The sequence below is a fragment of the Artemia franciscana genome, chromosome 2, assembly GCF_032884065.1.
Source record: "Artemia franciscana chromosome 2, ASM3288406v1, whole genome shotgun sequence".
Taxonomy (NCBI): Eukaryota; Metazoa; Arthropoda; class Branchiopoda; order Anostraca; family Artemiidae; genus Artemia; species Artemia franciscana.
The window spans coordinates 28,725,540-28,738,755 of record NC_088864.1 but is presented as its reverse complement, the minus strand read 5'-3'; the positions used below and the strand labels follow the sequence as shown (position 1 = coordinate 28,738,755).

The following is a 13,216-nucleotide window of genomic DNA, read 5'->3' as shown; positions in this document are numbered from 1 at the left end:
TTAAGGTAGGAAATGAGGTTAGCAACTGGTTTTGTATTAAATCAGGAGTTAAGCAGGGTTGTGTTCTATCCCCCTTTATATGGATCATTTTGATGGACTTCGTCTTAAGGAGCACAGGAAAGGCAATTGGAGACCATGGAATCAAATGGGGAGGAAGAACGCTCCTGGACTTAGATTATGCTGATGATTTAAGCATATTAGATGAAAGTGTGAGCAAAATGAATGAATTTTTAGAGGTTTTACGAGTTCAGGGTGCTAAAATAGGCTTGAAAATTAATGTTAAGATGACTAAGTCACTAAGGCTAGGAATAAGTGAAGATGAACAGGTGACATTAGGTAACGAAAAGATTGATCAGGCTGGGAGCTTCAGTTACCTTGGTAGTATTATTAGTAAAGATGGTGGGAGCAGTGAAGATGTTAAAAGTAGAATAGCTAAGGCTCAGGGTGTTTTTTCACAGTGAAAAAAAGTTTGGAAGAATAGAAAGATAAGTCTAAAAACCAAGATTAGAATATTGGAAGCTACAGTGATGACAGTGGTCAAATATGGCTCTGAAGCATGGGCACTCCGAAAAGCAGATGAAAATTTACTAGATGTTTTCCAGAGAAATTGCCTACGGATTGTTCTGGGTACCCGGCTGACTGACCGTATTTCAAACAGTAGGTTGTACGGAAAGTGTGGTTCAATCCCGCTTTCTGGGGCTATAATGAAAGAAAGGTTGAGATGGCTAGGCCACGTTCGACGGATGAAGGATGACAGATTACCGAAGATTGTCCTTTTTGGCCAACCGTCTGGGGCTACACGGAAAGCAGGTCGTCCTTGTCTGGGTTGGGAGGATGTCATAAATAAAGATTTAAAGGAAATGGGAACTTCTTGGGAGGGTGTAAAGAAGAAGGCTTTAAATAGATTAGGTTGGAGGAGGAGCGTGCGTAGCTGTGTTGGCCTCAGGCGGCTTGGTGCTGCAGTGAGTTATTAGTAGTAGTAGTAGTAGTTACATCTGGAAAAATTCACCAATTCTGAATCAGACTTGGTTGAGAAATTTTTATCACTAGACGGGCGATGGTTTACTGCTAACTTCGGTTACAGCCGCTGCTGCAACCATGATCTGCTAAAAAAGCGTCTTTTTGTGGTTTTTAAATGTCTCTCTGTGTCATTTCTTGTGTTATTTAAAACAATCGTTATTCTACTTCAATTGATCCTACAACTTACATAACTCTAAGTTATGTTTCATGAAAAGAAAGCCTTGTTTCCTCACCATTGAAAATAATTAATTACTGGAAAATTAAGCACTATTTAATTTTTTTTCTCTTTGTAAGAATTAAGTTGCCGATTTAAGGGGCATTAGCATAAGATTATAAATTGTAATTCATATATATATATATATATATATATATATATATATATATATATATATATATATATATATATATATATATATATATATATACACACACACACACATATATATATATATATATATATATATATATATATATATATATATATATATATATATATATATATATATATATATATATACAACAAACACATTAAAAAAAAAGGGAGACAGAAGGAGGAAAGGAAGACTGTTTTCCTAAATTAGTGACTAATATAGACCAGCACTTGAATGAGGCCTTAATCCTACTCATCCATACAATCACATAGGTCAAACAGAATAGCCATACACAATCAACCATAAAGAATAATCCATGGACAGGCAGTCATGTCGTCAATAAGTATAAGTCGTCATTTACCAATCAATAAAAACAGTAAAGACAAATAATTCAGAGGCAACAATCCAACACAAGGGCTCATCAGGAGAATACACTTGCCTATAGGGTTTCGGCACTTCAAAGTCTCTACCCAGTCAAGTGTTATGCCTACCACAGAATACCTATGAATATATATACCACAGAATATATATACCTATATATATATATATATATATATATATATATATATATATATATATATATATATATATATATATATATTCCTGGTGAAGTAATGATTTAGACCGAAAGAAGCCACGGGAACCCAATTCATCAGAATAGTATATCTGTATTATATCTGGCACAGCTTGGGGATCGAGTTGAAATTCCCTGGAGTGTTTTGGTGATCAAGCGGACTGTGAATTTTGACTTAGAGGGAGAAGCAGAGGAAAATCAAGAACCGCATACTTGCAAAACCTCCGGAATGACAAAAGGGGATCGACCTGACACTGTTGGAGTTTGTGGGGGAGGGGCAAGGGGACTTCTTATTTTGTCTTAAGACGGATGTGATTTGGTGGCCAAACAATGTTGGTGTCTGATCCGTCTAAAAGTTTGGGCAGTATTAGCACAAGTTTAACTCTGGATCTACTCACAGGGAAATAGTTGGATAAACCAAAATACAGTATATTCACCCAGGCAATCAAAATAGCATATTTGTGACATCTCGGCACGATTGGGCGGATCGAGTTAATACTTTTTTGGAGTGTTTAGGGAGGACAAGAGGCATTGAAATATCGTGCTTGGGGGAAGGGATAAAAGTTTTGAATAACTTTTGTCTCTTAAAGATTGATTCGTCCAAAAAAAGGACCGACAGTTTTTTTTGAAAGCTTAACACTTATATCATGTGTGCTATTGGGTCAAGGGAACCCTTATGCAAAGAAGAAAATATTGTTAAATAAAATAAAATAGAAGAAATATTATTAAATAAAATGGTGGGGTTTCCCTAAAATTGGGCCTCTGGTACCCGAGTTGGTGCTCTTTTTGATCTGAAAACGGAGAACATTTTGCTAATTTTGGGTCAAAAACAAATCTGAAGTTGGGATAGCAACTTGCTAATTCCGGTACCCTGGGGGAATAAAAACATGAAATACTCTCTTTGTGTAAAGTAGCAATTGGATTATTGCGAAATTTGACTTGAACTTTACTGTTGCAGTGGTTGCAGTAGCGGTTTTAGGCCTCATAATCTGAGGGGGGGGGGAAGTGTATTACAGGTATACATTTTATAACACATAAATGGATTTTAACGTCAGATATCAGAAAAACGGGGGGGGGGGCAGCTGCCCTCGCCAAGACCTAAAACCACGAATGAGTAGTTGGTCCAACTGATAGAGCAAGTAATTATTAGAAGTAGTCCATGAATCGCAAAATAGCCGAACAGAAATAACCTGCAAAAATAGAAATAAAAACATATTGATTTTGTAGTTGTAATCAAACGATAGGATGGGGAAATGTTATTCTGATCCAAAGTTTCTGACTAATGCTTTACAATCTCTAATTAGAAAAAGAAAAGACCATCCAATTCTATACTCAGAGTTACTTTATCCAAAGACACTAGGAAAATATTCAGTTTTTTTTTGTTATGCTTTTTGGAAAAGATAGGTAATTATTAAGCATTCTATGAAAGCTATTAACAAGTTTCAGCAACATTTAATAAGGGAATCGCCCCTTCCCATGAAAAAGTGAAATCGAGACCTATATCCCTCGAATATTGTCTCTCTGGAATAAGCTCTGGGTTTTTGACTGTTTGTTTTTAGTAGATTATTTGTCGTCAACAAGGGGCCGAAAGATTTTATTGATTTCAGTTGCTTGTTAAGGGATGTTCGCAGTTTGACCCATCGAGTCAATGAAAAATTTCACTTTTTAAGTGTATTTGCTGTTAATTGTTCTTTTTACAATATACACCACAGGCACGTACACATATTTTCTAGGGGAGGGGCATTGATTCTACCAAGGGAGAGGGGGTTACCCACCCGAGAAAAAGTCATACAGTACAAATACATACTAAAAGGAGATGCTTTAATGATTAAAATTTCAATAAAGGAAGAACTCAAAGGTCAATATTTTCTTAGAAGAGGACAAAAAGCTCTTTGACGAAAATCAATTCTCTTTTTTCCCTTGTCCGTTTCGTTTAAATTAACAAGTGATCGTTTTCCATGTTGTCTCTCTTTTCACTTCACGGCCTTTTTTTTAGATAAAGGGATGAACAGCAATAGAATGGAATGGGAGAGATGAGGACAAAAAAGGGGAAAACCGAGCCAGTAAGCCTCAAATATTTTGAAAATGTAATATATAAAAGTCGGAAAAAAGCAGCAGATCAATTGAATGCTCTAAACTGTCTAATAACGTTTGTCATTTATTATAGGCCTCTGCTTCGAACATATTGAATCAACAGTCACCATGGGGACTCATAGAAAGATGCCTTCTCGTAACTGGAATCTCATTTATAACTAGTTACTTTTTTGGTTGGATGCTAACAATTGGCTCTTTTGGACTATTTCTACTTCTTTTAGCAATTGGAGTTCCGTTGATTACGTTTATTTCGTATCTAACGGTAAGTAACTTCTTTTTAACCAAATGTAAAACTTTTCCAATGTTTTTCAAATAATTGTTCTTCTATGTCCAATTTTTTTTGCAGAACGAAAAAAATAGTCACACCTCACTTACCTTGGAGTACTTGGGAAAAATTTACGTGCTACCCGACTTTCCTTGTATGATTTTTTTGGCAAACAAGACTAGGAAAGGCTATGGGCTGCTAGTTTCTACTAAATTTAGTCACCGTCTTCTTCTGTATACAGAACCGTTCTTAGAGGAGGGGCAACCACATCAGCATCCCTGAGTGCCGCAGCTGGGGGATGGAGAGCGCTGTGGTTGTAGTTTTCCCACTTTGATCGAATTTTTCACTTAGGTTTGGTTTTGTCTACCTATATTTGAGTCGGGAGTGGTAATTAAGTTTTCTCTGGGCATCACCAACCCTAGAAACTCTGTCCGTATAGAATGTATTGTAGCCCGTGTTTACTCGCTCTTTTACAATTTTTGTCGATTTTCACGCGGTCGGTCTTAATAAATATGCACAGTGCCTGCTTCGGTCGCCTCTTTAGACTAGTAACATCCCTGTATCGATCAGGTGTGGGGTTATTAACCCTTTGAATTCTGTCCGCAGAAGATTTGAAACCCATCAAAAGTGACGAAACTCTGAGAGTACATTTTAGATGCGTTTCGGCAGACTAGTTCTGTCGTTTAAAGTATTGATTTGGTTTTATAATGCTTTTTTGTTTTTCTACTCCATCAGTTATGTGATTTGTTCATTACGATTTGTTCCACTCCCCAGAATATATTGAACTTAGTTACAGAGAAGAATTATCTCTGAGGTAACTACTGCATTATGTAGGTTTGTTGACGTTCCAGCTAGAAAGGAAGAGTTTGAGTTATATCTTGTTCCAAGAAATATGCTTTTAAGCTCTTTTGAACCAGATAGTTGGAAAAGGTCATAACTGATGCTAGAGTCCTAAGGGTCTCCGACTAAATAAGAAAATGAAAAAAAAATCTTACACGATAGGCAAGTGAACCTACTACTTGTGAACCTGCTTCAAAAAGACATTTGAGGTTAGCTGGCAAAAAGTCAAGATTAGCATTGAAACCGTGTATTTAATTATTTTTATTTCGTCTGAATTAATTGATTCACCTCACTTTATCTTTCAGTCCTGGTTGAACTTCGTTGAAGTAAGGATGCTAAGGCTGTTTTTATTATTATTTTTATTTTTTAGTTTTAATGGTCGTATTTTAATGTAAGTTTCTCTTTTATATTTTCATTTGTGTTATGCTGAGGACGGCCTTTGGACATAGGGTGGAAATATTAATTTAAAGTTTGGAATTCCACTGTGTTACGTAAAAAGTTCCCTATTGTTCTACTTGTTATTTGCTGTTTATGATGGAAAGGCTGTGTGGTCTTCGTCACTATTTATGTATAAAATAGCACAATTCGACCACAGCAGTTCAGCAATACAATTATTGATGATTACTTCAAACCAGTGTAGGTACAGTTAGGTTACGGAGCTTGATTTGTTTTTTGTTTGTTTCCTTCCCTTCCCGATAATACTAAGGACAAAATGTGAGGAAAGAAAGTTTGCCTCGTTAATTAAAGTTTTAAATGTATGTAATTGTTAATTTTTTTATCTGTTTATATTATTTATATAATTGTATTGAATATGTACGCTTGAAATGAGCAAACAAATAAATGAATTTTCATTAAAAAAAATAAATTTGATTTTGTATATAAATGGTTTTGTTCATAAGGTGGTTTGTGAAAAATATGCCTCGTATCAGACCGTGGCTAGAAAAATTTTAGACGCGTTTCCATACACTTGAAATAGACAAGTTCACCTCAGAAACTTCAAATCGGAAGAAGGTATTTTCTACCTTTAGATTAGATTTCTGCTTCAGATGTTTTGCAAAAAAGGCAGAAAATAATTCTATTTTAGGTCTGATGCAAGTTCTGGTGAAATCTAAAATGTTTTTAAACTTTTTTGTTTGTATTCAAGGTCACCCCAGAAGGAAAGGCGATTTTTGTCACAGGATGCGATACCGGCTTTGGCAATGCTTTAGCAAAACATTTGCATTCTTTGGTATGTTCTTTTTGTTCCTCAGGTAGGATCGTTTGAAGTATTACAGCTAATTCAGCATCTATCCGAATTTTTGGATGATGTATGCCTAATGAGACAAAAAAAAGAAAAGCATAATTAACCCATATTGCAGTGAGAATATCAATGATTTAAGCGGTTTTTTTTTTGGCTGTCTCACCGCATGGGTACTTGTCTGAAGCCAAAAGATGATTTGAGGTGGTACAAGTCTTGAAGTGAGGGGGTAAAATACCGTTACCCCAAACATCAAAGACGTCCAGTGTGAGATTTTATTTTTCTAGCGGGGAAACTTGTGTTAAATTTCAGTTTTAATTTATTTACCTCATAATTCAAAGGGGTTTATTGTGATTTTTTTAAAAACAATTTACGCTATATCATGTAATCCGCAATATTATAGCAGGAGAGGGCCCAGGGAATATCGTGTGCAGTTTTTTACTTTCAATACCCAGGACAACTACTATTTCTTTACCTTATTGAAAGGTAATCGCATCTTACCTGTAATCGTAGAATGTTGGGAGAGGGCTTATTTAAATGGGGAATCGCAATATTTAGTGTTCTTTTAACGTCACAGTTAAATGACATCTTACGAGATCAAAGGCCCAAGTCCTGAGCTGGCGAGGAATGGGAGGTGACAAGACAACAACTTCCCAGAAGAGGTTATTTACTACCATGCTTATTGACTTCTTACTATGTACTCTCTTTCATCATGGTTGCAGCAATAGCTGCAACTTAACAAAACTTGAACCAAGGCCTATAAAAACTGAATGTATGAAAATGGTTTAAGACAAACCGTCTGGTGAGAATTTTTTCTATAATATAAAATTGTTCTCAGAATAGTAGCTATTTATCTGAATCATAAAAGTTTATCGTAAAAAATTTTTTGGGGAATTTTCAAAAAGTGCTTAACACCTTCCAGCTGGTGGCAGATTGAATTGAAAAATATGCCATTAGAAATAAGCATCGGCACTGTCTCTGTTTTTTACTTCTATTTCTGTTTTTTTTTTCTATCCAATTTCTGTTTCTGTTTTCCCAAAAAAATAGAACAGAAAGAAGGAACAGGTTACCTGTTTTTGACGGGCCTGTTTCTGTTTCTGTTCTGTTTTTATTTCGATCTGTTTTTTCCGTATCTATTTTTACTTCTGTTTGTTTTAGTTCTGTTTCCAAAAAAACAGAACAGAAAGGAGAATCAAATCACCTGTTTTTCTTCAGTTTCAGTTTCTGTTCAGTTTTTTTTCATCTGCTTTTTTTTCGCTTCTGCTTCTTGTAAAAACAGAAACAGTGTTTAGCCACCTGAACTAGACCCTGAACTAGAGGTTTAGCCACCCATTTTGACGTATAGGACCTAAAGTGATACTCTTTTGTTCCATTTCTGGAATGAAAAAGCTAGGGAGCACAATAAAGGTACCATTACAATCTCTATCAGCAGATACCCCGTCACTTGAAGTTTTCAGTCCCCTCTCTTGATTTCTCCTCTCTCAGCCCCCTTGGTAGGTGAGAACTAAAAAAACAACAAAAAAAAAGCAACAACAAAAAAACTGCACAATTAAAAAAAAATGACATACAAATTTGATTCAGGAATAATACTTTTCGTTTGAGTTTATCCTAACAGTAAAATTTAATTTTGCAAACAATTTTTTGCGAATCTGAAAAAAGAGCCTGAAATCCTTGTTTTTTGTTAATTCTTTTATTTCTGTAGCCGTAGCTGGCACTAAAACATCATATAGAACTGTTCAAAAGCCCATTTGCAAGCTAATTCTTCAAGCAGAAGCGCAAGTTAATGCTTTATGGCACTTTTGGTGTCATTTCTGTAGTGTGAAGGTTGGGAAGCATAATTAGTGTACCATTAAAATATTCACAGTTGAAACCGCAGGTTTAATATTCCCCTCCTTTGATTCCCCGTCCCCCTAGTAAGCGAGGACTGAAGCATACGTTTGGAAATAAACTTTCCTAATAAAAACTTTTCGTTTTAAATTGTATTCAGAAATAATAACTGTTTCTTGTTTATCTTAACAGTAAAAATTACTTACTAAATGCTGCTTTATGGCTATATTTACTTTTAACATCAATTACAGCGCTCTCCTATATACCATAGTATCTTCTATCGATCCTACCAATCTTCGGTTTAAGATTACATAATCAATAAGGTTGGCATTGATTATAGCTAGATTCCCATACCTACAAAATTACAGCAATCTGTAAATGTACTATTTTCTTTCTTACACCCAATTTACCTAGTTCAGGATACCATCTATCCCTATTTTTATCAAACTGGGCATTAAAATCCCTTAATATTAATACCAAATTTCTATCTGGGATCCTGTCTAATTGTCCCTATCGTTGAAAGTAAAATTCATCCGTGTCACTGCTACCTCCATGAGTTGGTTCCACAGGGACGTATATTATACGTATATCACTAATATCATTATTAGTATATCACTGATACCATCTGATACCATGATTGATACCAGTATATCACTGATAGGGACGTATATCACTGATACCATACAATTTTAGTCATGAAAGGAGCAACTAGCAATATATTTTTAATTAAATAAAAACAAGTTTTTTTTATCTGAAAGTAAGGAGCGACATTGAAACTTAAAACGAACAGAAATTATTCTGTATATGAAAGGAGCTGTCCCCTCATCAACGCCTCACTCTTTACGCTAAAGTTCTAATTGTCTAAGGAAGTAGAGTTGTGACAAAGAGTCAAACTTTAGCGTAAAGAGTGAGGCGTTGAGGAGGGGACACCCCCTTTTATGCAATGAATAAATTTTGTCCGTCTTAAGTTTTAATGTCGCTCCTTACTTTCAGTTAAAAACAAATTATTTTTGTATTTAATTCCTGAACGTTTTTCTACTAATGCAGGTTCGAATTTGGCTCAAATTACATGAAAAATTAAAACCAAATTTACATATTGATTTTGGCAGATTTATTCCGTATATGAAGGGTTGTCCCCTCCCCAATATCTTCCTCTTTACTCTAAAGCTGTTAGTACTTTTAAAAAAGCTTCCTATTCTAATTAAACGGCCCCTGTGTTTCGGTAGCCGCTGTTAAAAAATCGGGACAAACAGTCAAACTTCAGCGTAAAGAGAAGGGTATTGACGAGGGGGTAACCCATCATAAATAGAATAATTTCTGTTCGTTTTTCAAATAATACCGGTAAATCTGGCTCACGCTCTATGAAATATACCCCTCCCCCTCACGGAAAACTCCTCCGTGGAAATGTCATCCAACGTAAAATTCCTAATTCACCATGAGTCATACTCCCTACCTATGCACACCATCCTTCCTGCCTGAGTAAATAAGCTCTATATATCTAATTTCTTTTTTTTATCCCAGGGGATTCCAGTATTCATACTGGAAGTCCCTGGGACTTCCAGTATGAATAAAGGCTTTGTGCAAGTCTGGGCCTATCATGGTCTCTCCGTGATTTTCCATACTCGGCGATGCTCTTCCATGAACAAGAGTCGAAATCCTGCACAAGTAATCTCAAGCCTATTACCTCCGACTCGTTATATATTCTTACATATTAATATTATGTCATTATAGATCGATAGATAAGTGTATTTTAAAGCCAAATATACGGCCATGAATAAGTAAAATAACATAAACGAAAGGCACAAATAACATAAACTTTGATCAGCGACCATCATAAAACGCTTGAATTAAACACTACATTAACCTAATAATAGTGCTTAATACCTGGAAATACAGTAATTGAAAAAAAAACAAACCACTTAACACTTGGAAAAAACACGTACGTGAAACACTACATTTACTTCATACTAGGATTTTTTTTTTAGTTAACAAAATTTCCCAATACCTCGCTATTCGACAAATAAACAAGGGTGACGTACTATTTAAGACACCTGGAAGTATCAACTCACTTTTTCCAAATATCCCTTCCCTTATCGTAGAAAGCCCCTGGCACTGGCTCAAGCAATGCACCAAATAATACTCTTTAACTCTGCAAAGCGGGCAAGTATATCGATCTTCGTTGGAACATCTTTCTTTAGAATATTTTTTTAAATCTTGCGCTAATTGGAAGGCTATTAGCCCTAAGCTACATCCACAACGTTAAATATCTAGCTGGTAAATTCAGGTTAAGGTAGAACTCGTGCCCATAAATCTCCTCACTCCATTTTTGGAGTATAATATACGTAATATTGGGTACTTTTGCATTATTCAGAACACACTCAATAAGTGAAGTTAGGTTCTTTCGTGAAACAAACTACGATGCGGGTGCATTTTAATTAAATATTTTATATATAGATGTGGTTCAGTTAGGTTAAGTTAGGTATTTTATATAACGCAACCCTCCCCCCGCCCTAATGTGCAAATATATAGCCCATATTTTTGATTAAGCTAATGTAATAAAACAAAATATGATGAAAATATAATACTTTAATAGGAAAATAAATGGTATTCTACTATCAGTAAACCACGTAGGGTATTTACACGCAAATTGACTTTTTTCAAACATGGCTTATTGTTACACTTCCAAAAATGTTCCTTCTCGTAAGAGTTTTAAGTCATGTTGTGTCCATTTACACACTGTTTTGTTGTGGGCAACAACTCCTTATCCTGGAAAAATATAATTGCCTCTTTTTCAGTCTTTGGCAAATCCCAAATCTTCATTTCAAAATCCATGTTCAGACACTATCTTCTATCACTATGCTTAGCAAACTAAATTGAGTTTTGTCTTTGAGGCTATGAAACCGGATTTTCTCACAAAATGTACCTGTATCGTAGTTTAATTCACGGAAGAACCTAACTTCCCTTATTGAGTGTGCTCTGAATAATACACAAGTACCTAGTATTGTACTGTTTTATATATAATATACGAATATTATATTATTTATTATAGATAATTTAGAATGAAAGGAAGAGGTTGTTCTGCCCAAAAAAGCCCACCAAGACAAACTAAACCTAGAAGAATCATCCATTAATAAGAATCTAGTTTAAATGTTGTGTCACTTGCTTGGCTATAATTTTCTTGAGGGGTCCCACTCCTCAAGGTCACCCTGTAGCGCTATTTGCTGTCACGGTTCTGGTTAGACAAACTCGTGAAAGGTCCACCCTAACGCCACTATGAGGCCAAGCAAGCATGCTTTTTTTTATTTATATCCTCATAAGCTAATTATAACTAGACTTAATCGAGTCGAATCTCTTTTTGTAAAAGTAAGATTGAAATAGTGCTGCAACTAGGGAGGTATGTATAGACTATTCAAAGCTCGTATTCTGGTAGTTTTCTTCTGTAGGGTATTCAAGTTCCTTGTCTCCTATCCATTTAGAAATCAGCTCCTTATTTCTGTTCAAAACTTTTCATCTACTTGAAGTTTTTCTCTCCTTTTTTTCTGTCAGTTGCAAACATTTTATCGTTTCTCTCGACCTTTGCCATGAGTTTTATCTGTCAAATATTTTTCCATCCCTTCGGTGAGAGAGAATTAACGGCTAAAACGATCAAAAATTAACTGTGTATTAAATTTTTTAGAAAATTTTGTGAATACTGTTACCTAGCATCTTCAGTGTATTAACTCCTGCACAATCAACATCAAATTGTGGAGAATAAAGGCAAAAAAACCAATCTACTGAGCCGAAAAAAACAACCAATTTATAAGAATTAATGAGTATTAAGACATCAAAAATGCTCATATTTTACTGGTAATATTATCCATATTTAAATATCAACTTTAATGTGTATTGCGGTGAATTATAATGATTAACAAAATATTATTGGTTAATAAACCGTTCCGGGTTCGCGATTAATTCGAATTAAATTTGAAGTAAATGCGAATTAAATTAAATTTCAAAATGGAACACGCTCTTAGTTACGGCAAATCTGTTGATCCTTTTTAGCCTTTGTTTATTCAGTCGAAAAAATTCACAAAAGATGTCTAGTATGGGGATCATGAAACAGGGGATAAAAGCTCGTGTGAAATTGGCAAGATTTTCAGTGTTATCCAAAAGACAAAACAGAAATATATTTTTTGTCTAATGTCATAAATAGAATAACTGTCGTAACCCCGAAAGCAGCCATCTTTGGAAAAATGTTTCATATTTTATAATTTTGTTGTCATATTATGATCACATGATCATTCATGTTTTTACATAGAATTGAAAAAAATGAACTAAAGGAAATTGTTCACTGGTTTTCTAGGGTTACGTGGTGTTTGCTGGCTGCTTCACAAAGGATTCTCGAGGTAAGGGCGCCGTAGAGTTAGAAAAAGAAGGTGAAAAAACTCAGCGACTTTTTACCGTCCAGCTGGATGTTTCTTCTCAAGAAAGCGTTACGAAAGCTGCGAAGGAAGTCGAGCAAAGATTACCAAAGAATTGCAAGGGTATGTCTTTTCTTTCTTGGAAAAAATAAATCCAAGTAAATATTATAGGTAACCTTTGGAGGTCAGCAGGTCCTGTCATAGCATTTTTTTTCCAATTTGAAAGACTCCTGCCACAGTAAGTTTGTTCGAGGCCAAATTAATAGATAGCAAACAGTGTTTTTCTAATTGAAAGTAAAGAGCAAAGTTGAAACCTAAGATGAACAAAATGATTTCTTCTCAGCAATTACAACTCATACGAGTTGCATTTTTATAATAACGTAAATAAACTGACTGCTAATATTTCCCCTGTAAAAATGGCTCCTTACTGGTAATATAAAACTCAGCTAAAGAGACGAGTTTTCCAACAGACTGTTTCATCTCTAGATGCTATAAAAGTAAGACAAGAAGCTTTTCTTCTACTTCGAAAAAATGTTTTTTTACGAGAGAAATTAAAGCTTGAGGGGATAATGGCCGTGAAAAAAAAAA

The 13,216-nt window shown here is 35.1% G+C and overlaps 1 protein-coding gene across 4 annotated transcripts in view; it reads left to right on the top strand.

Annotated features, from left to right (window-relative positions):
• The window catches only part of LOC136039816 (D-beta-hydroxybutyrate dehydrogenase, mitochondrial-like), a 51,088-nt gene that overhangs the window by 21,105 nt on the left and 16,767 nt on the right, over positions 1-13,216 (top strand). For all 4 annotated transcript variants that reach the window (XM_065723732.1, XM_065723749.1, XM_065723727.1 and 1 more), the window contains 3 exons: positions 4,133-4,321; positions 6,309-6,392; positions 12,571-12,751. In XM_065723732.1, coding sequence (XP_065579804.1) covers positions 4,133-4,321; positions 6,309-6,392; positions 12,571-12,751 — 454 coding nt within the window. The remainder of the gene's footprint in view (positions 1-4,132; positions 4,322-6,308; positions 6,393-12,570; positions 12,752-13,216) is intronic.